This window comes from Melanotaenia boesemani, chromosome 1, assembly GCF_017639745.1.
Source record: "Melanotaenia boesemani isolate fMelBoe1 chromosome 1, fMelBoe1.pri, whole genome shotgun sequence".
Lineage (NCBI taxonomy): Eukaryota > Metazoa > Chordata > Actinopteri > Atheriniformes > Melanotaeniidae > Melanotaenia > Melanotaenia boesemani.
The window spans coordinates 9,302,572-9,325,720 of NC_055682.1; the positions used below are offsets into that span (position 1 = coordinate 9,302,572).

The following is a 23,149-nucleotide window of genomic DNA, read 5'->3' on the forward strand; positions in this document are numbered from 1 at the left end:
CATATACAGTATTTTAATGTCTAATTTAGCTATTAGAAAAAGTGGGCTGGCCCTCATAAACTACTGCGTAATTCAAGTCAAGTTTATTCAATGCTGCTATAATAACAGCATTAAATAACAGATGCTATAAAATAATAAAAGAAAAAGACTTTAAAAGTGATTAAAAGTGTGAAATGATGGGTGTCGTGTGGCTCAAATGGTTGAGCCGGTTCCCTATGTGCAGAAGCTGAAGCTCTTCGATGCAGCAGGCATGATTTGGTGTCCTACCCTGTGGCCTTCCACTGCAAGTTATACCCTTCTCTCTCTAATAAGCGTATGACATGAAGCTCTCTGACTTCTTTCCTGTTGTGCTACAAAAATCCTTTTAAAAAAGAGAAGTCATGGTGTTAGACTTTTCCACAGTTTGGGGGCAGCAAGGCTCCCTTACATCTAGGTTAAGGCTAGTTTTTTGCACATCCAGGAGCAACTCGTTGAATGATCTCTGCCTTCTAGCTGGAGTATAGAAATGAAGCAGTTCTGCAAGGTGAGTTGATGGCGCCCAGTGAGGGATTTAAAAGGCAGCATCAAATTTTTAAAATCAATCCTCTAGCAAATGGGAAGCCAGTAGAGGAAGGGCAGTAAAGAAGTAATGTGGTCTCTCTCTTTTTTTTTCCTGTTAAGGAGAGGGACTGCTGCATTTTGGACTAGCTGTAGGCAATTCACAAAGGCCTAGGTTGTACCCCAATACAAAAAAAAAAAAGAAAAATTCAAGAGGTTATACATAAAGTATATCTTTAAAAATGAATCTCTCTTCTTTTTTAAGACAGTCATCAATGTTGGCTATGAGTCTAAACTGGAAGAGGCTAGACCTAAAAAAAAGAAAGCAAAAAACAAATGATATCTACTTATTAAATAGACAGTTAATATTTTTATGAACTGTTAGTGATTAATTATTTAATTTTCTTTAGAAAATGTTGAAATAAACTCAAGACTTTCTATGAATAGATAAATAGAAAAGGCTAGAATGGCAAGAGCATCTTCCTCTATTATTTGTGCATTTCCTAATACTGTGAGCTCAAATAGAAATATTGTTTTTCACTAAGATATATGCTTCTGTAAAGCAAATACTGTGTATATTCTATATAATGAGTCAAACATTATAGAAAGCACATTAAAAGAAAAGAGTAAACAAACACAATATGATCTGGAAAATACAGTAAAATGGAAAAACACATACACAGATACTTCCATCTATCCATAAATTTTCTTCTGCTTATCTGGGGTCAGGTTGTGAGGGCAGCTGTCTAAGCAGGGAAGCCCAGACTTCCCTCTCGCTGGCCACATTCCCCAGCTTGTCCGGGGGGATCCCAAGGAGTTCCCAGGCCAGTCAAGAGATGCAGTCCTTCCACCGTGTCCTGGGTCTTTCTGGGGGTGTCCTCCCCGTGGGGCATGCCCAGAATACCTCACCAAGGAGGCATCCAGGAGGCATCCTGACCAGATACTCGAGACATCTTATCTGGCTCCTGTTGATGTGGACGAGCAGCGATTACACTCTGAACCCCTCCCTGATCACAGAGCGTCTCATCTCACTTTGGGCCTCACTTTGCGGACTTTCCGGTTGAGTGAACGCTGGCGTGTCTGTCGCCGCTGCTCACCGGTAAAATTTTAAATTATTTTCCGACAGATTCCTACCTGGGCACGCTTCTCTCTTCACAAGAAGCAATGTTTATTCTACAGACCATTCGCTGGTTTGCTGTCGGCTGGCTCCTCGTGTCTCTTGTCCACCTGCAAGCAGGCGCACTCATCCAGTACTCTGCTGCTGAACTTTTAAAACTTCGGCGCCACACCTGCACTCCACAGCCACCACCTGGTCTCGACATCCATCCGGACATCGCCTTTCAGCCCCGTCGGAGATACATTCACCGCGGATTGGGCGGTAAGCTCCAGTACAATGACTCTTACTCCATAAAATCAACTTGGTCCACTACTCGCCGTCACCCCCGTAATGCCGGCCGCGGTGTTAATCACAATGTCCTGGCCAGCCTGCCGAGGTCTGATAACCCTGCGGCCAAGAACAATTCCACCACCGTCAGCTTCGGCCTCCTTAACATCCGCTCTCTCAGCAGCAAAGGACATCTCATCCAAGATGTTCTTGTGGATCGAAAGTTAGACTTCTTGTGCCTGACTGAAACTTGGCAGCAGCCAAATGACTTTGCATCGCTCAACGAGTCAGCCCCGCCGGGGTTTGTTTACACCTGCCTGCCTCGCGCGTGTGGCAGGGGCGGAGGTCTCGCGATGTTACACCGCGAGAGTTGGAAAGTCGTGCCCGTCCCTGCTGATCCCGTGTTCTCCTCGTTCGAGTACTCTGCCTCACTGCTGCCTGGACCCTCTCCTACAATTGTTGCTACTATCTACCGTCCTCCAAAACATAATAAGGACTTTTTAAATGACTTCTCCAATCTCCTTACACTTTTCTCATCTCTGACATCAAACACAATTATTCTTGGTGACTTTAATATTCATATGGACAATAACAGTAATGCTCTCTCCAAAAACTTGTTATCTTGTCTAGAAAGTTTTGGTCTGCAACAATACATTAATTTCCCAACTCACTGTAAAGGTCATATCCTGGATTTAGTCTGCTGCTCTGGTATCACTCCCTTCGACTGTAAACCACATATGCTCCCGTACACTGACCATAGACTCATTACTTTCAATGTCAACCTCCTTCTGTCCAGAATCATTCTCCCCCGGACCATCTCATTCCGTAGAGTTAAGGACATCAACATTGAGACTTTTTCTTCTGAAATTATCAATTTTCCCAGTCCACATGCCAACAGCTCACCGGATGACCTGGTTTCCCACTACAACAACAATCTCCATACTCTTCTGAATACTCATGCTCCACTGAAAACCAGATCTGTCTCTTTCACCCGCTCAGCTCCCTGGTTCACTCCTGCCCTCCGTCAGCTCAAATCCCAAGGACGACAACTGGAACGACTCTATAACAAAACTGGACTCACTATACACAAAGAAATGTACAATAACCATGTAATGCTATACAAGGACAGTCTCTCCTTAGCAAAATCTGCTTATTACTCTGGTGTCATCCAGTCCAATCAACACAACTCCAGAACTCTCTTCTCTCTCCTCACCAATATTACAAAGCCGCCTGACTCTCTTCCCCACCACATGCAATCCACTGACTTCTGTAACTCACTCATGTCTTTCTTTGTCTCCAAAATCTCCGACATTCACCAACATCTGGCCTCGTGGGGAGCTGCAGTCTCTGGAGTGGACTTCACCGCCCCCTACTCATCCCCCATAATCACATTCTCCAGTTTTATTCTCCCCTCCATCCAAGCCATCTCTGAATCTATGCTCAAATCCAAACCCTCTACCTGTCAGCTCGATCCAATCCCTACAGCTCTTGTCAAAACCTGCCTCTCCCCACTTGCTCCCCTCATCACCAACATCATTCACTCCTCCCTAATTTCTGGAACTGTCCCTCTTGCACTTAAAACCGCTACAGTCACACCTATCTTAAAAAAACCTGGCTTGGACCCCACTAATTTCAATAACCTTCGTCCGATTTCCAATTTACCCTTCATCTCCAAAATCCTCGAAAAGTCTGTTGCTTCTCAACTTCATAATCACCTTATCACCAACAATATTTATGAGCAGTTTCAATCCGGCTTCTGTCCCCTTCACAGTACCGAAACAGCACTCCTCAAAATCACCAACGACCTTCTCATAGCTTCAGATTCAGGTTTACTATCCATTCTCATCCTTCTTGACCTCACCGCAGCATTCGACACTATCTCTCACAGCATTCTCCTTGACAGACTATCATCCATCGGCATCACTCACACCCCCCTCGCCTGGTTCACTTCTTACCTTTCTGGCCGCACACAATTCATTCGACTAAAATCCCATGAATCAAACTCTTTCCCTGTCTCTGCTGGTGTGCCCCAGGGCTCAGTCCTGGGGCCCCTCCTTTTCATTATCTATATTCTTCCACTTGGTTACATCCTTCGCAGACACAATATCAATTTTCATTGTTACGCGGACGACACCCAGCTCTACCTCTCTACCAAACCATCCTCTTCACTTCCACCAACCTCCCTTACCACCTGTTTACAAGAAATTCATTCTTGGTTTTCATCCAACTTTCTCAAACTCAACAGTTCTAAAACAGAAGTCCTCCTGGTAGGCACGCCCCACACTCTCTCCAAATCTAACAGTTATCCAATTTCCATAAACAATTCAACTGTCCTTCCCTCCCCTCAGGTAAAGAGTCTGGGTGTCGTCCTCGACAGCACACTCTCTTTTCACTCCCACATTAACAGTATCACCCGGTCTGCATATTTTCACTTAAGAAACATTTCTCGTCTCCGTCCCTCTCTCACCCCCCACACCACTGCCATCCTCGTCCACAGTCTTGTTACTTCCCGGATTGACTACTGCAACTCTCTTCTCTTTGGTCTCCCCAATAAATCCCTCCAGAAACTGCAGCTCCTCCAAAACTCTGCAGCACGCATCATCACACGGACCCCATCTACTCACCACATCACCCCCATCTTACAACAACTTCACTGGCTCCCCGTTAAACAAAGAATCAACTTTAAAATTCTCCTCATTACATTCAAAGCACTCCACAATCTGGCTCCTCCATATATATCTGATCTCCTGCACATTGCCACTCCGATCCGTTCACTTCGCTCCTCCTCTTCTCTCCAGCTTCTTGTCCCCCCTGCCCGTCTCGCCACCATGGGGAGCCGAGCATTCAGCCGCTCTGCTCCCCATCTCTGGAACTCTCTTCCCCCTGACATCCGTACCATAGACTCTCTTCCTCTCTTCAAATCACAACTCAAAACACATTTGTTCAGACAGTCCTATGCCATCTAGTCATTCTCCATCTTTCTGTTGTCCTCCTTTCTGCTTAGTTTTGCACTTATTGTTTTAACTGTTTTAATGTTTGTTTTGTACATAGTGGTTTTAAACTATTTTAATGTTCCTTTGTACAGTGTCCTTGGGTGTTTTGAAAGGCGCTTTTAAATAAAATGTATTATTATTATTATCTCTAAGGAAGAGCCCGGCCACCCTGCGGAGAAAAGTCTTTTTGGTCGTTTGTATTCGCGATTTCATTCTTTTGGTCACTACCCACAGCTCTTGGCCATAGCTGAGGGTAGGACCGTAGATCAACCAGTAAATCGAGAGCATTTCCTTTTGGCTCAGCTCCTTCTTCACTACAACAGACCGATGCAGAGTCTGCATAACTGCAGATGCCACACCGATCTGCCTGTCAATCTCCCATTCCATCCTTCTCTCACTAGTAAACAAGACCCTGAGATACTCCTTCACTTGGGGCACAACCTCATTCCAAACCCAGAGAAAACACTCCACCCTTTTCCAGGTCTCAGATTTCGAGGTGCTGATTCTCATTCCAGCCACTTCACACTTGGCTGCAAATTACAATGGGGACAAAGCTCTGGCACCGGTTGTTCAGGGACTGGACAGCTCATACAATATATATATATATATATATATATATATATGCCTATTATTGACTATTATTATTTAGTCTTAGCAAACATTCCATTGAAACCTCTAAGAACTATTTCCATTGCAACATACTGTATTTATTAATTAGGATGTCTGATTTGCCCTGAATATTTTTTTGTATAAGTGTGGGATCCATTTGTGAATTATCTTCTCTTACACATTGAACCATCACCCAGAAAGACAAAAAGTTTAAAAATACCATAATTTATTGCACTTGTCAAGTAGGGACCATTAGTACTAAACTTATGAGAGTTGAGGTGAAACAGTGGAAATATGTTTTTAATAAAATTGTTAAATAAAATAAAATCTGGTCAAGCAAACCGTTTTGGAAGTTGTAACTTGTTCTAGACTCTGTGAACTAGATCTGACCATGGAAGTTTCAACTGCCAAAAACAGCTAGTATGAGATTTTCCTGGTGGGCACCAGTAACTAAGACAAAGATTTAATGTTGAAAATGGCTGATTTCCAAGAGATGTAGTATATGCTCCAAGCCAGGGGATGTGATTTAATGGGTAAGTGTGAAACTCGTAGAGTTACTTTCTCAGAGGGATGATGGTTACTGTTGCGCTCAGGGACAGCTGGAAAACTGGACATAATGGTTTTTGTCATGCAATGGTGTGAAGACACACTTTGGCAATTTGCATTTCATTAAATTTCTTGTGGTGAAGACAAATTTGATTTGGACAGTACAAATGCATGTTGTACAAAGCTGCTCCTGTTGAATTTCAACTATTCTAACTGAGAATGTTTGGGCATTTTCAATATTATATATTTACCCATGAGCTAAGGAGGAACAGAGGGAAACCATTCTTTAAGAGTGTAGGTACACATCCTCAAAATATAGTAAATTATGGTAAATTATCACTGCCTGCTGTGAGCGTACTGCTACTCTTTGCCTCTGTGGAACACTGTAGACTATTTTTCATCCTCACTACAAAAATGCTCAATTTTTATCTAATGTTACAGTACATTTCTCAAACTGAGTCTTTATAAAGTGGTGCTTCAACACCACAGGCATTTTTTAATGTAGGTGATGAAGTGAACATTAAATTTCTAAAGTGGTTGTGTATTTCATGGTTTGTATTTGTTTTGTTTAGAGCTAGTGCTGTGGTTTGCCAGCACAGAGCTCAACAAAAAATCAAGAGTGGGTCCATGAGGGTTTCACAAACATCTCCTGCTCTTGATCACACCATGCAGGTCTGAGGTGTAGTGAGGCACACAGAGGTAGAGAAATCTGTTTGAGGGGAAAACCTTGTCTTGTCAGCACTAGTAAAAGTGTGCAGCCTTTTGTGAGTGCAGTGTCAATCACTGCAAGACACAGCTGACAGGGTCATCTGATCTGTTATGCAGTATGTGCACTTTTCAGGCAGACCCATGGGATTGTGCCAAGGGTAGCTAAAGAACAACAAGACCACCAACAACTTCTGAATTCCATTTTGTTTTCCTTTAGGGTTCCTTAAACTCTAAACACACTTGGTGGTTATTTTTAGCATTTACCTTCAGCAATAATAAGTGAGTTGATATGAAATAAAAACAGTTTTACACAAATGACACTCAGATTGCTAAAAAAAAAAAAAAAAAATTGGACTATTTACAATATTAATTTGATAAACCTTGATTATAACTGCATTCAGTTTGACAATATTTAACATGATTTTATTAAACCAATTTGATTGTGAATGGATTAATATTTCAACATATTTAAATAGAAATATTAATTTAGTTATGATTAGATAGTATTATATATAGTGGTCCCTCGTCATATCGCGGTTCATCTTCTGCGGTCTTAATGTTTCGTGGATTTTTTTGTATGCAGCACTGCTTATTTAAGTATATGTAAATCATGTTTCAAGTAGGAATCAGCCCACTGTGCTGTGTTTCTTGCTTGGGTCGAAAGTGGCATATCGGTGAATAAAAACATTCTCGCCCAGAAAAAAAGAAGCGCCAGCAACTTCCCATAACCATGTTCTTCACTCTGAAAAAGACAGCAACACCTAGGCCTTCTGTGAAAAACAACATTACAGACAAGGGTGGGGACACAGCGCCAACAGAGAAGCTATTATGAATTTATGGGGTGAGTAATTATTAAGAAATTCATGTTGTTAAATACATATAGGTTTTTGAGAGTGTATAAAGTGTGTGAGAATGTTGAAAATGTTCATTATAGTTTGGGAAAGGTCTATAAACACCCTGAGCAGGGATTTTTAGGCCTTAACATGCATTTGAATTGTGAAAAATTAATAAGATCGTCATTTCACTGATTTCATTTGTTGCGGGGTGTTTTCAGAATGTAACCCCCGCAATGAACGAGGGACCACTGTATGTATATATATATATATATATATATATATATATATATATATATATATATAAACACACACACACACTATAGTATTGTATTATTTTATTGGTTTGTAGTTGGAAACAGGATAAATTTTAATTAAAGGAATTAAGTAGATAATAATTTAATTGTAGTTAACTGCATATAATAGGATTTGAAATGCAAAAATGCAATTAATTGTAATATTTAAATAGATTTGACTATATTTTTCAATAAATAGGGAAAAGTGGGTATGGATGGATGGATGGATGGATGGAATTAAATGAGTTTGGACTGAACTGAGTGTGTATGTATTGGATCTGAGTTAGAAATAATTGGCTTACAATTTGATTTTTATTATTTAATTAAAGTGGACTCTTTTCCATTGGATTTAAATTGGAATCAATTGAACTGCAGTCAGACTAAACTTGTCTTTCACTGGATTTGAATTGGAATGGGTTGGATTTTTACTGGTTTAATTTAGTTCATTATGCTATTTAATTGGAATTCTTTGGATTATAAGTGGATAGAATTGGACTGTGTTTACTTTCTTCAAACTGTCTGAGATGTCTTTAGTTTTTTTTGTTATTTTTTATGTCATATATAAACATCAAATATTCTTTTTTTTTTTTCTTTGCCTGGTGTCACAAAATGGGGACAAACCGCTTCAGGCTTTTGTTTATTTTATTTATTTTTACGTAATTAATTTGTTTTATTTATTGATTTTTGGTCATTAAATTGATTTTTTTTATTATTCATATTTATTTAACTGGTAATAATTTATTTGATATCTATTTGTATTTTATTTATTCCAGTCTTTTTTTTTTTTTTTTTTTTGTAATTTTTTTTCTGTATTTATTTTGGTTTTATACAAGTGTAAATAAATTCAGGTGTTAGGGGTTTAAAATGCTGATCATCTTAAATTCCTGCAGTGGAATCCTCCGTGCGCCATGTGCAGTTAACCTGTGCAGTTAACCTGTGCAGTTAATGCAGGCTGAGCATACGCATTTCTGAAAACAGTCTTGTTTACAGAAAGAAGTATTTTTTGGATATTTTTCCCCCCACTACTGTACAACCCAGTTTGTGGGTTTACAGTCACATTTAAGTGGGTCAACAACAAACAAAAAATAAATAAATAAAAAAAGGAGAAAAAAAGAAGGGAAAAAAGTTCAGAACTCAAGTTACTAAAGGCTTAAAGCAACACACAGGCAGAGGAGGAAGGAAAACAGCTTACTCCCCTATCTTTCTCCACTCTCTCCCACACTGGATTAGAGAAAGATAGAGAAGTTGGGCATGGAAATGGAATGATTTATTTAAGACAGGTCGCTCCGCCAGGAGAAAGCACTATCCCTGGGGATACCCTATTTTCTGTACACAGCTCTTCCTCTTCCTCCTTTACCAATTGCACATGCACACAAATTTACATCTGCATTTCAATAGGAAGGAAGCAATAAAGACACAGTGTAATGTATGATGTGACACGCAGTGATTAATGTGCCAGCATTGTAGTTAGTCAGTTCATTCTGTCTTATTTACTTTCACCATGATTATTTTTTGTGGTGTTCAGGTTGCAGAAATGATGTTCTGATGAGATTATGCCAAATACATGAATAATGATCATTTAGACATATTTTTAGGATCTTTAAGTTAAGAAATCACACACCAAGCATTTATTTTTACTCTGGATTTAGAAGAGTAATTTGCATACATAAATTCAGTAAATGGCATCACAGTTTTATTTCTATTTTACTGTATGTCCAACAGTTAACCAAATTGTAGTCTAGGAAGTTGGTGACAACAGCATTTTTTGTGTCTCACACACACACACACACACACATAAAATGTGTGCAAGAAATAAGATATATGAATGAGGAACTTTAGAGTACGCTCTGTACATCCTAATGTTTCATAGCCAGTATTTTCTGCCAGATAGTTGGAAGACAAGTTTTTAATGACAACAAAAACCTTTCAAAATCAAACTGACTGTTATAGTTTCCTCATAACAGGCTTGCTTATACTTTGCTAAGACTTAATATATCAGTTTTGTTTAGTCACAGATGACCTCTTAGTAGAGAATTTGACTGTTTGTTTGTTTCACTCCTACCAGCAGTTCTGCCTTTGGTATTGTTATCGCTAACTTTTAATTGAATTTAAGATTTTATGGAAATTGCAGACACAGCTGTTAATTGGTTTATGTTTTATATCTGCTGGGTAGGTTGTATTCACTTCCCTCAATCATAACAACCTTGAGACTATTTAACTGTATATTTAGAGTTATCATCCCCGATCGACTGTATACTTGCATAATACACCAATTTCTTGCCAAGTTATATAGTTTTAAAAAAGATATCATTTTTTAGGCTTTTTTTTCCCTTTTGTGAGACAGTTATTGGTTGTTTATTCCTTTTGAAAAAACAGTCTGACAAGGTTGGACCTAAGGAAAAATATGTAAAACTTTCAACACAACATAGGTGAATTCCTGCTTTTATCATAATGGACAGTAGCACATTAACCGTGGGATAATTTGAGATATGACTGGCTATTCACAGAAATCTTAGAGAAATTTCAGTTAAATATTAGTGCTGGGCACGTTAACGCGTTAATCGCGCATTAACGCAACGCTTAATTAACGCCGTTAATTTTTTTAATCGCGCGTCAATTTTTTTTTTTTTGCTGGCCGCTGGCTTTTATGGCAGGCCAGACCTATTTAACGGCGCAGCCTTTTATTACGGCGACAAAAACGCCGTGTTTACTGACAAAACGGCGTTTTTTTCGCCGTTCTTTGGGTGAAACGTGACAGATTAGTGGCGTAATTGTGGCAGGTCTGGCCTGCCATATCCCTGCTGCAGCAGTGCGTCTGACGTGATCGGGAGAGAGCGTGTTTATTAAAAACAAAGAGATGTTTTCTGTCTGGTAGAGATGGGATTTATGGCTCTTTGAAGGGAGCCGGATCTTGAGGAGCCGTTCCTTTCAAAGAGCCATTCAAAAGACTGGCTCGTTCTCACAATATCTTACAAAATTTCACATTATATAAGAATGACAAACAATCAAAATATGTACCTATATAAAATCTACTATACAAGATTAAGTAATTATAGGAAAAATATAGATAAAAAGGATAAACCTGAGCAGTCAGTGCAAATTCTAGTAAATGTTTTGGATAGAACTCACAGTATTTGTTTACCAAACAATACTCTCTGCCCACAGATGCTTCACATGAACGGAGCGTGTTGGACATCAGACTTCTATGATGTCACATTTTATTTATTTTATTTCATTTTACTCAAATGTACTACTTCTTATTTACTTATTTATTCATTTATTTATTCATTAAGTCAGTCATTTTTAGCTGGAAGGGGGGAGGGGATTGGGCTTGGTGTGTGTGTGTATACGTGTGTGCGTATGACTGTGTAAAAGATTTCATTGAGTGTTTTTATTCTTAGGTTTTTAATCATATAAAGAACTTTGTGTTGCCTATGGCATGAAAAGCGTTTTATAAATAAAGTTTGATTTGATTTGATTTGATGAAGGCAGTGTCAAAAATTTGTATATAAAAAGAATGGCTCATAAATGAACGGCTCACAGCTGTGAATCGATTCCCATCGTTCATTTAAAAGAGTCGTTCAAAAGAATCGATTCGTTCATGAACGTCACATCTCTACTGTCTGGAACAAGAAGAAGAAAAAAAGAACCAACGTTTCTCTTTGTCAAAATACATGCAGATGGACAGAACATCGTAATTTTTGGATGGAAAACTTTTTTATTATTTTTTTTAATAAATGCGGTTTTAATTTATGCAAGACAGCAAAGGTAAGACATGCTTTCTGACTTTTACAAACGTAAAGCATAAATCGGGTCTTCTTCTGCCTCTGGTTCGGTAAATCTTGGTCGTAGCGAGATGAAACTTCCAGCTGTGGAATCTGTGAGATGTGAGCTTTCATTAGAGGAGTCGTTTGTTCGTGTTTATGTATGTTTATGTGTTTAGTGCAGGGGGTCTGCAACCTTTCCAATCCAAAGAGCCATTTTTCCCTCAGCCAGCTAAATAAAACTACTTTAGAGACGCAAATGTTATGAGACTTTTCAAAAAGGCAAGTTAATATATATTTTTTATGAAGAGCCACTATAGGATGTTTGTTACTTTTGAAGAACCACATTTTTATTTCCATTTTTAAGGTTTTAAAATAAAGTAAAACATAAAACCTTTATAAAAAAAAGAGGATAGACAGACTTTCTACTAAGGAATGTAGATATTTGTGGAAAATGATGTAAAAGAAAGGAAAAAAAGTCCATGGTTTCCAACCTAATGACAAGAAAGATAGATTTAAAAAAAATATTTTAGCCACATATTTAGAGGCATTGTGGAAGGTCCAGAGAAAACACTTGCAGCTCCAGAGTTGCAGGTTGGAGACCCCTGATGTCGTGTTTGTAAACCAAAACTTACTGCATTTTCTTTTTATAGCTGTAGGCCTTTTTTTTAAAGGAAAGAGACATTTTGCGGGTAACATTGCGATTAATCTCGATTAATCGCAGCATGTCATGCGATTAATCGCGATTAAAAATTTTAATCGTTGCCCAGCACTATTAAATATATAAATAAATGACAACACTTTGCTCCTCCATACTTTTTTTTACCCATGATAAGCTACCATTTGAGTAAAATAGACAAAAACCTTTGAACTCTGACCATACTGATGTAACAGGGCAAAGGCCAGCAGATGCACACCTTGAGCAGAGCATCTTGGTGAGTCAAAGCAAGACAGCACATTTAAACAAATAGCAAGATTTACTTCTTCTCTTTAACACAGTACCACAGTAACAGACTGCTACAAAAAATAATGTAGACTTTATCGTAGACTGAATGTCACGGAGCAGTGCCACCGCTCCATCTGACTGATCACCGCATGCACACACATCTGGGCGCACACATGCATACACACATACTCTAGTGCGAGCACACACGTAATTTATTCTCTCTCCCTCTGTTTTGCTAGTAACTGACATCATCTTTCCTTTTTGTTTATTCCCCATCCTTTTCTGTATGAGAAGCGTAGCCAAGGGTGCACACTTGGTGGCTTGGACCTGGTTTAGGCATACATTTCACTCACATACTTACCAGTTGTTGCAGCACATAAAATGCTGGCCGCATCCCACATTGTTTGGCAAAACTGAGCAGAAGGATATTGCTTTCTTTAAATAGGAAGGCCTTGCTCATTTTCCTAGATCATGTGACTTGGGTTTCAAGGTGTTTTGATTTTGTACTAATTAGGAAGAAATAAATGTTGGTATATAGGCATATTTCTTTATAATAGTGATTGAATCATGTTAAAGTTACCGTTAAAATTATACATTTTGCAAAGAGATGTGGTCTTTTTGGTTTTATGGTATTTTTGTAGTACCATGTGTAACAAAAGAAATTCAAATTAAATTCACAGAATAACAGCACAATAGTGCACACAGACTGTGTGACACAGTCTGACCTCAGTTATCATTTTTTACAATACCACAGCTGGCTTGCCACCTCTGCCTTGGTCACTCTCACAAAGGCCAACCTGACTGGTGTGCAGAGCACTCTTTTATGGAGACACTGATTGGCGTGCTGATCAGCAATTCTCCACAGCTGTGGGCTTTGCATCAAGGGCTCACCATCAAACCCAGGAAGTGGGAAAAAGGAGAAAGAACACAATTAGCTCCATCCAGATGCTTACACTGATATGTTCAACTGCTCCTATCCACCACTATATTGTTTAACACAAGCACTGCATATTTGTTGACTCAATATTAGCATTATTATTAAATGACTAAATAATATGTGATGAGAAAACGAACTTTAGAATGTCGTACAGTGCAAAAATGCTGCAGCTTTTCTTTTGAGAAAAAGCAGTGATTGTGAAAATGATGCGCTCAGGTGAAGTAAGCTTATGGTTTTTTTTTTTGTTTGTTTTTTTTACTGTAATCAAACCCTCATATGTATAATAATAAGTGATAAATAAGCTAAACATGTAGAAAAATTATATTTCCAGTTACCTTTTTCCACACAAGCCACAGCAGGATTTGCTCTGTAATATGAATGCAAAATTGTCATTGTTGGAGAACAATGAGAAACGGATGAGATTAGCAGCTCTAGATTTAGCAGCATTTTACAAAAGATACTTAAGCACACATGCTGTGAGACAAAATTTAGTATTATAGACTTTCTTCCTTTCTTTTGATTTTCTCTCTTTTCTTTTCACAGTTAACTTACTGTATAATCTTGCGTGAATGGCAGAAATTGCACATAATGTGAATCTTTCCCAGGGCATGTCTCTCATAGCCACTGATAGTTATGTAAAAGATTGTAGACACAAATAAAGCTGTAGAAAAATGTTTACTTTTATCTGCACCACAGCATACAGATATTTTGCAAAATTAATTCTAAAACAAAATGTGAAAATTGCAGATGTTTTCATTGGTTGATAGACCTAAAATGAAAAAAAATGAAAAAAAAAATTGTTAAATTTTGTGTAGGCTCATTTAATCCTGATTTTTTTTCCACCACAGCCATTTTTAAATCTCATTTGAAAATGCCTGACCTGAAGAGCCTTTACGTTGTTTTTCAAATGTTTGTGAAACACAAAAATAGGTGAACATTGAGCTTCCTATTTCTGTTACACTTAAATGGACAGAAAAAAATGTTCTTACATTGCTGTGAAAGCACCTTTTTCTTTTGATCATTTATTTTCTCAGAGACCTATATACTTACCAGAAGAAGTGGTCTATATTTTATTTGGCTTTCAGCATCTGTGACTATAAAATAATCAACAGTAACTTATATTGTCATCTCTGACTCTTCACTGCTGTGGTTCAACTTTGCCTAACTATGAACACCGAGAACACGAGTAGTAAAATCACGTCATTCACCGTGTGACAGTGTAGTCCAACAATTTTCGCATAACTGTCACAAAAAACATCAGCCACGTTTTAATTTTTCAACCTATTCATTTTTATATCCCACATTTACTTTTAAACAAATAAAGACAAGTCATTTTAATTTTGGGCGGTGCACGGTGGTGTGGTGGTTAGCACTGCAGCCTCTCAGCATGAAGACAGCTGGTTTGAGTCTCAGCTGGGGGGAGGTTCGAACCTGGGGGTTGGTGGTTTTTTTGTGTGGAGTTTGCATGTTCTCCCCATGTATGTGTGGGTTCTCTTCGGATACTCAGGCTTCTTTCCACCATCCAAAGACATTCATGTTAGGTTAATTAGTCACTCTAAATTCTCCCTAGGAGTGAGTGTGTGTGAATGGTTGTTTGTCTCTCTGTGTGTTGGCTCTGTGATGGACTGATGACCTGTGCGGGGTCACCAGTCCATTTGCCTCTCACCTGATAGGCTCCAGCTTACCTGCAACCCATAATGGATAAAGCGATACAGATAATGAATGAATAATTTTATTTTTTCTTAGATGAAACTGGATATTCAGCTTTGGGGCTGTCTAGTGTCTGATTTTACGTTTTTTTGCAGATATTCTGGTTATTCTTGGTTTACTTGTGTTTTTGCAAGTTCTTCCTGTTTTAGATAATGTTTGCTTTATTCTTTGTTGTTACGACCCGACTCAGGGGTATGGAAGGGCGTAACAAAGAACACGGCGTGGACAGGTGGTAAATTATAATGAAAGCACATTTATTTACAATTCCCGTGAAAGTGATGGACAACCTGTAAACAAAATAAAGATGAGCTGGGGTTAGCGGACCTGCAGAAAGAAACAAACCAAAACCTATACCAAACACTCACCGAGTGCACACACAGACACAACCGCAACTCGGTGAGGAAACTATAACCAAACAAAAGCAGCAGGCCCATAAACTAAAGTGACCGTCGTCACAACACAATAAAACGCTAACCTAGCCCAGCCCTAAAACAATCACCACAAAGTAAACTTAACACAACTAAACACTTAAACACCCATTGTGAAAGGGAGGTGGTCGCGACACACACACACACCCAGTGCACAACATGAGGGGGAGAGCGGCCTGAGCCTTTCTGGCATCTCCCCCTCCAGACCTGCCTCGGCCGCAGCCTTTTCAGCCTGAGCTTCTCCGTAGGCTGCAGCCTGACTGGTCCAGAGGGGTGCCAGTCACACAGGGGCGGGGACAAAGGCGCTGGCCTTGGCCACTCCGGGCAGTGCTCTGCCGCCCCTAATCACACACAAATGGCCACAGCTTGTCTATGACAAGCAGGGCCGTAACATTTGTATTTTATGTTTAGCAGTTTTTGTTAGACTAGTTTTCTTGTTGGGTTCTGATTTTCCTATTGCTTGCCATTGCTTGTTTCCCTAACCTTTTCTGGATTGCCGCCTGCACCCTTTTCCCTAATTTTCTCACCTGCATCCCTTCCAATCACCTTCTCAATGCTTATACCCTGTCTTTTTTTTTTTTTTTTTTTTTGCCCTTTATTGATGGCTCAGTGTAGTTCTGGTTCATCAGCTAATGTCTGGACTCCATTTTGGCCATTTCTTTAGAAAATGGTTTAGCTCTGAGTCTGATGCCACCTTTGATGTTTTGCCAGGGTAACTGTTATTCAACAGGGACGGAGAAGATTGAATGTTTAACGGTTATCTCTCCTAATACTGTTTAGATCTAAGCTGGAGCTTTCAGAATTGGCATTGGAAATGAAAAACTTAAAGGAAATATGTGTAGCCATTTATCTTAAATAAATACTTATCTTCATTTTCAGTTATGAATGACTAGCATCTGTTTTAATTTACCAGTTTACCAGTACTAGCATATATTGTTATAGTCACACAGGTTTAATTTTTACAAGCACACTCATCCGTTTGGATGAATCTCCAGAGTCTGTCATAGGTGAAGACCTTATCTTTCTTTCCTTTGGATTGGTTCCAACTGTGATAAGGCCCATTTATGCTTAACGCAGGAGACGGATATGCAGAAGACAGACAGTTTTGTCATATGTCACTGCCTATATACTTCCATGTGTCTTTCACGTTTCCATGGGTAATTAGTAAGTTCATCCGCGAGTGGGCAATGCTGAGTTCAGAGTTCTCTCCAGCATTTTGACCTGGTTGGTGGCAGTAATGCACCTCTATAAAGTTGTTTACAGCTGTCCAAAAACACCAAAAGAAGAAGAAGAAAACCACAAAGAAGAAGCAGTTTTAACTTCGTCTGCGGTCGAATCCCAAATGGAACACTTGAGCACTCCTGCACTGACGGGCGCGCTCCCGCGAGGGGCTCGAGGGTTCAGTGGTATTCCAATTGGAATTGTGTGAGTGATCAAGGGATGATGGCGGACATTTTTGAGCCCTTTCTGCCCCCTTTCCATAAGTCAGCATCGATGCCAACTTTCGCTAAGGAATTACCCATAAATCACTGCGATGTCACGTGAAACACGGAGTTTACCGAGAGAAGCCGACGTGTGAAACATGTTCTTCAGTATTGTGGCGCTGGGTCGTTACCCAGCAACCCATGTGCATAAACATTAAACAGGTTAACCCTATATTTCTTCTTTAAGTTTTCCCATTTCTTTGCAGCCTGGCTGGGGGTCACAACCTTCTGCAGACCCTTTTCTGCAATGATAACACTATACACATACGCACACAGACACAAATGCTGCTCATCAACACTGGTTTTCTTTTGTTTTCAGCCCATTTACTTTTATATGGATTACAAGAACTCAACACTTACTCAAATCCTTGTAAGGACGCGTTGCGGAAGCCCGTAAATAGCGCTTCATGTTTTATCCTGAGACAAATTAATTTTTTGGTTTGGTCTTCAGACCCTGTTGATGGAGATATTACGTTGTTATTAGCCACATTCTTTCAGACATTCATGACAATAAATCATGGCTGCAGTGTTTTATACTTACAGACAAATCGTCGCTGCAGCAACTTCTCTTCTGTCATTTTTTTTTTTTTTTTAAAGAATTGTAATCCTCTCGTTTTGGCGTCTCTCTCCTTGCAGTGCAGGTCTCAAAGTGCTGTCCCAATCCTATTTAAAGCATTTCGAGCCCTTGTGGCCTGTCACCCTCGACTCCTCATGCAGGTGATGTCATTTAGTCATCAGGGGCTCAGGGCGAGTGCTCAAGTTTTCGGTTTTCGGGGTGCATCTTCTTTTTCGGGTGCTTTTTATTTGGCAGTTTTGTATCATCTTCGTCCTGTTCCTCTTCTTTTTCTCTGGTTCGTTCCTTCTACCTGCACTTGAAATTACTTTTATTTTTTTATTTATGAATTTTTAACATTGTTAATTTGTAGGTGTTATCGAGACAGATACTGCCAAACAGAATTTTGTTCTATTCTTGTACAATGATATTAAAGCTTCTTCAAATTAATTTGAAAAAATATATTGAAAATAAAAACAAGTTGATGTTATGTATATGTCAATGATGCAACTGAGCTGAGTTGCAACTGTGATGGATGAATGGATATGGGGTGAAAATTATTAGAAGTTGTTTGGAACTGCACTTTTTTTTTTTTTTTGTCTACACCTGGTTAGGTTGGCCAATAAACTGTTGTCAACAACCTGACTGGTGTTGCGGTTGGTGGACCAAATGACTTTATTGGTCTGGAGTAATCAGAGTAGAAAATCTGGCCAGAATCCCAATGGAAGCATTGTTGGCAGGGCATGAAAAAAATATCCGTACGAAGGTGTGGTACAGCCAGCACAGGATCTGAAGGGTGAGAATAGAGCCAGAGAAGCTCATCACCCAAATATAGAAAGAACTCAGGTAACAAACTGAGGAGGGCCTGCTGCCATGTATAACCGATTGGCTGATTTACTCCCACACTTGCAGAAGTCACCTGAATCTGCAACAATATCAAGTCAGATTAGGTAAAGTCTCTCAAATGCAGTTGGCCATTTTATAAAATAGCTGAAAGTTGCTTTACAAAGAAACAGTGAGCAGTGGTAGCAAGCAAGTTTATAGCCTTTACCTTTAACATGCTTGTCTATAATTTTCTTTCTAACCTTCTGAGACAACTCTTTCTTTTGCTTCCTCTGGTCCATGTTTAGTGTGATTCACACCATGTCACCAAACAGCACAGTGACTACCTGTAGCTTATATATAGGCCCGCTGACTGATTACAAGGTTGTAGATACCTGTGATGCTAATTAGTGGACACACCTTGGATTACCATGTCACTTTGGTCACATTTTCTTTTTTAGGGGTACCATCATTTTTGTCCAGGCATGTTTCATGAGGTTATTTTTTTAAATAATTCTGTTGAAGCATGGTTGAAAAGCAATGTCGTTAGAATAGAATAGAATATTTATTTATTATTACTTTTGTCAGATTCAAGTTATTTCTGTGACCATTGTGAGTTTTTCATTCATTAACCGAAGGGTACCAACAATTTTGTCCATGTGTATACAGGCAAAGTTTATTTCAAATCCTTTTTCTGTTTTTGTAAGTACAGATTGGACATATGTACCTATAGATACTGCATTCTCAACAAAGCAACACCCTCTTTTTTGAAACCAGAGAGCTGCTTCACAAAGTCTTAGAGGTGCTCTCACAGCCATTAGTGATGCTCTTTATTGATTCATTTTTCAAGATTTTTCTGCCTTTGTACTTGACAAGCCTGTTTTTATACTCAAGCCTGTTTTTATACTCAAGCCTGTTTTTTTCTCCTATAGCTTTGATTGCAGCTCAACCTGAGTTATACATTCATATGTCTGCAACATGATTCTTTTCACTTACTTGGACTTTCAAATCAACACTGCAGGACAGCTACCACCTAGAGAATTTGCTTTGACCTTAAAAATGAAAAAAAAAGGCTGAGATACATATGACATTTAACATTATTATGAACAGTGAAAAAAAAAGATCAAGGTCTAAATCACATACTGTATATTGAAGCAAAATTTCAGTTCGTAGCTCATGAAATGGCCCAGTTGTTCAAATTCAAATTGCTCTTTGCTCCACACTCAGTTACACCTTCAAAAAGCATATAAGTACAGTACTAAAAACAAAGCTGTTCCCCTATATCTGCATTAAAAGCCATAGCAACCAAATTACTATGTGACTGCCTAGCGGTCCAGTAGAACCTGCTGACTCGTAACTGTAGAGCTAGTGGAGTTACACCAGTGATGAAGAGAAACAGCACAAGCAGTTGCATGAGGACTTCATTTGGTTTAAAATCAGCTACGCATGGTGAAATCTGCATGATTATTATTTAACTTGGAAACTATTGTATAAAAGAATAATCAGGCACAATGAGGAATCTGACCATGTATTCAGAACTGATTTGCAACACTCCAGGCACTCTTCTCTTCTTCAGAGACCAAATAAGAAATGTATTATTAAGGAGGACACATGCTTTGGGGGTTTCACCCTTATTTTACTAAGGGAAATAAGTGATATTATATATATATATATATATATATATATATATATATATATATATATATATATATATATTGTTTTGTTTATTTATCTTTTGCATGTAATAGGACTTGAAAGTTCCAAAGCTTGGAATCCACACCAAAGGGAATTATTCTCTCACATAACTCCTAAACTGCCTGAAACAAGTTTGTAGTCCAGGCTATTCTTCACTTATTTGTCTACATTTCAATGAAATGCATTAATGTCAAAGTAGGAATGCCTTAGGCAAAGGATGTGCATCTCCCCTTGTGCTCCATTGTTTTTTATGTGAAATGAGTTGATCAGGCAGAGCAGCATAGGAAACTTTAAAGAGACAGTATGAAAAATGTTTCAGACAAAAGATGACAAGATGTGACTAAGTAAACCGTTAAAAATTAAATTAATTAGTTAAACAGTTTTACTTTGTTTTAAATATGAATGGATCTTAACATCTTGTGGACCCAGAAATAAAAGTAAAAGAGATACCAGAGAGACAGACTGAATAAATATAAATAATTAGAATAAAAAAAAAAAAATTCTAATTAGTGCTATAATGCAACAATTGTCTAAACATTGTGTGCCATGTGAGCCAGGGAGACAGAAAAAGAGTAATATATATATATATATATATATATATATATATTAGGGCTGCAACGATTAGTCGACGTTGTCAACAACAGTTGACTATAAAAATAGCCGACAACGAATTTAGCCGTCGACTATTGTCGGCAAAAAAAGCAAAAAAAAAACTACAGATTGAGACATCGTCTTTTAATTCTATCTCTGCTGAGAGTTGCACAATGCACATGCGCAAAGAGGGGAAAAAAATATAGAGTGAGACATTGTCTTCTTTTGCATTGTGCAACTCTCAGCAGAGATAGAATTAAAAGACTATGTCTCAATCTGTAGTTTTTTTTTGCTTTTTTTGCCGACAATAGTCGACGGCTAAATTCGTTGTCGACTATTTTTATAGTCAACTGTTGTTGACAACGTCGACTAATCGTTGCAGCCCTAATATATATATATATATATATATATATATATATATATATATATTAGGGCTGTCACTTATTCTAAGCATTTAACCATGATTAATTGCATGAGCATCCTGAGTTAACTTGTGATTACTCACATTGTAATGCGATTAATCACAATGCGATTTTTTTTATCTGTTTCTAAATGGACCATAACAGGATATTTATCCTTTTTTTCAAATACTCCTGTTAATAATAATAATAATAATAATAATAATAATAATACATTTTATTTGTGGGCTCCTTTCTTGACACACAAGGTCACCTTGCAGGATAAAACACAAGAATAAAACAAATCAATAAATATACTCATAAATTAAAGGATGCATAAAACAATAATAAAAAGCAGTGTGAAATATTACAGTGAGAATGCCAGTTTGAACAGATGTGTTTTGAGTCTGGATTTGAACAGTTGTACAGAATCAGAGTTACGGAGGTCTGGGGGGAGCGAGTTCCAGAGATGAGGAGCAGAGCAGCTGAAAGCTCTACTCCCCATGGTAACTGTTACGACCCGACTCAGGGGCATGATTGGGCACAACAAAAAATAACATTGAGGACAGATGGTGAATTAAAATAAGCACATTTTATTAGAATCCCGTGAAACAACGTGTCAAAACCTGTAACAAAAAATACAGATTAACCAAGTGCTGGGGTTAGCGAACCTGCTGAAAGACATAAACCAAAACATATACCCAAATCCCACCGAGCACAAACAATGGCATGACCACAGCTCGGCGAGGAAACTAAAACCAAATAAAAGGCAGCAGATCCATAAACTAAAGTGACCGTCGTCACAACATAACAAAAGCTAACCTAGCCCAACACTGAAACTAATCGTAAATGAAAGTAAGCACCAAAACACCCACGGTGACAAAGGTACTACCACAACACACACACACCCAGTGCACAACGTGAGAGGAAAGCGGCCTAAGCCATCCCCCCCCCTGACTGGCTTCTGCTGCAGCCTTTTCAGCATAGGCTTCTTCTAAGCAGCAGCCTGATTGGTCCGACGATTAGCCAATCAGAAGGGAGGAGACTGAGGTGTGTTGAATCCAGCCACTCCAAACAGAGCCTCCAGATCAGGCAATCAGCGGCAGTAACGAGCCGCAGCTGCCAACAATAGGCAGTGGCCGTAACAGTAACAAGGCGGGCTGGGGGGATGGTGAGGTGACTAGAGGAAGAGGTTTTGAGGGAACGGACTGGTATGGAGACATGGAGGAGATCAGAAAGGTAGGGAGGAGCGAGGTTATGGATGGCCTTGTGGATGAACAGTAGAATTTTGTAGTGGATGCGGTAGGTGACGGGGAGCCAATGGAGCTGCTGCAGGACAGGGGTGATGTGATGGGTGGATGTGGTTCTTGTGATGACCCGGGCTGCTGAGTTCTGAACGAGTTGAAGTTTATGGAGTGTTTTTTGGGGAAGACCAAACAGAAGGGAGTTACAGTAGTCGAGACGGGAGGTGACAAGACTGTGAACGAGTATGGCGGCGGTCTGAAAGGTGAGGGAGGGGCGGAGGCAGTTGGCAGCAACCTGTGGGAATTACACCTGAACAGCAAATTAAATCAAGAATATGTCCTTTTGAATGAGTTGGAACGATAATAAACTGTTGCAAGCCAAGACTGTTAAGACAAAATGTAAAATCCCTGGTGAGAGTATTATTTACATTATCCATGTGTATATCAAAATCACTGAGAATTATTATATTGGGTGAGCGTAAAGAGTGCTCAGCCAAAGATCTGTCAGCAGTTATGTACTTGCAGTTATAGAATCAGGCACTTTAGTTACTCTTTAGCACTGCCAGCCATGACCAATTTGGTGCCTTAGGTAAGATTTTAGCTGGTGTCCCCTTGCATCATATGACATATGTCCATTGATAAAGCCTTTAGTTTTAATGCTATGTTACTAA

The 23,149-nt window shown here is 39.0% G+C and overlaps 1 protein-coding gene across 1 annotated transcript; it reads left to right on the forward strand.

The window, feature by feature from the left end:
• Positions 1-505: 505 nt before the first annotated feature.
• On the forward strand, positions 506-19,532 carry LOC121641801. Its single transcript, XM_041988104.1, has 7 exons — positions 506-523; positions 1,280-1,636; positions 1,717-3,510; positions 4,270-4,276; positions 15,413-15,417; positions 15,929-15,935; positions 19,495-19,532. Exons 1-7 carry the CDS (start codon positions 506-508, stop codon positions 19,530-19,532), a joined length of 2,226 nt encoding a protein of 741 aa, XP_041844038.1.
• Positions 19,533-23,149: the final 3,617 nt, after the last annotated feature.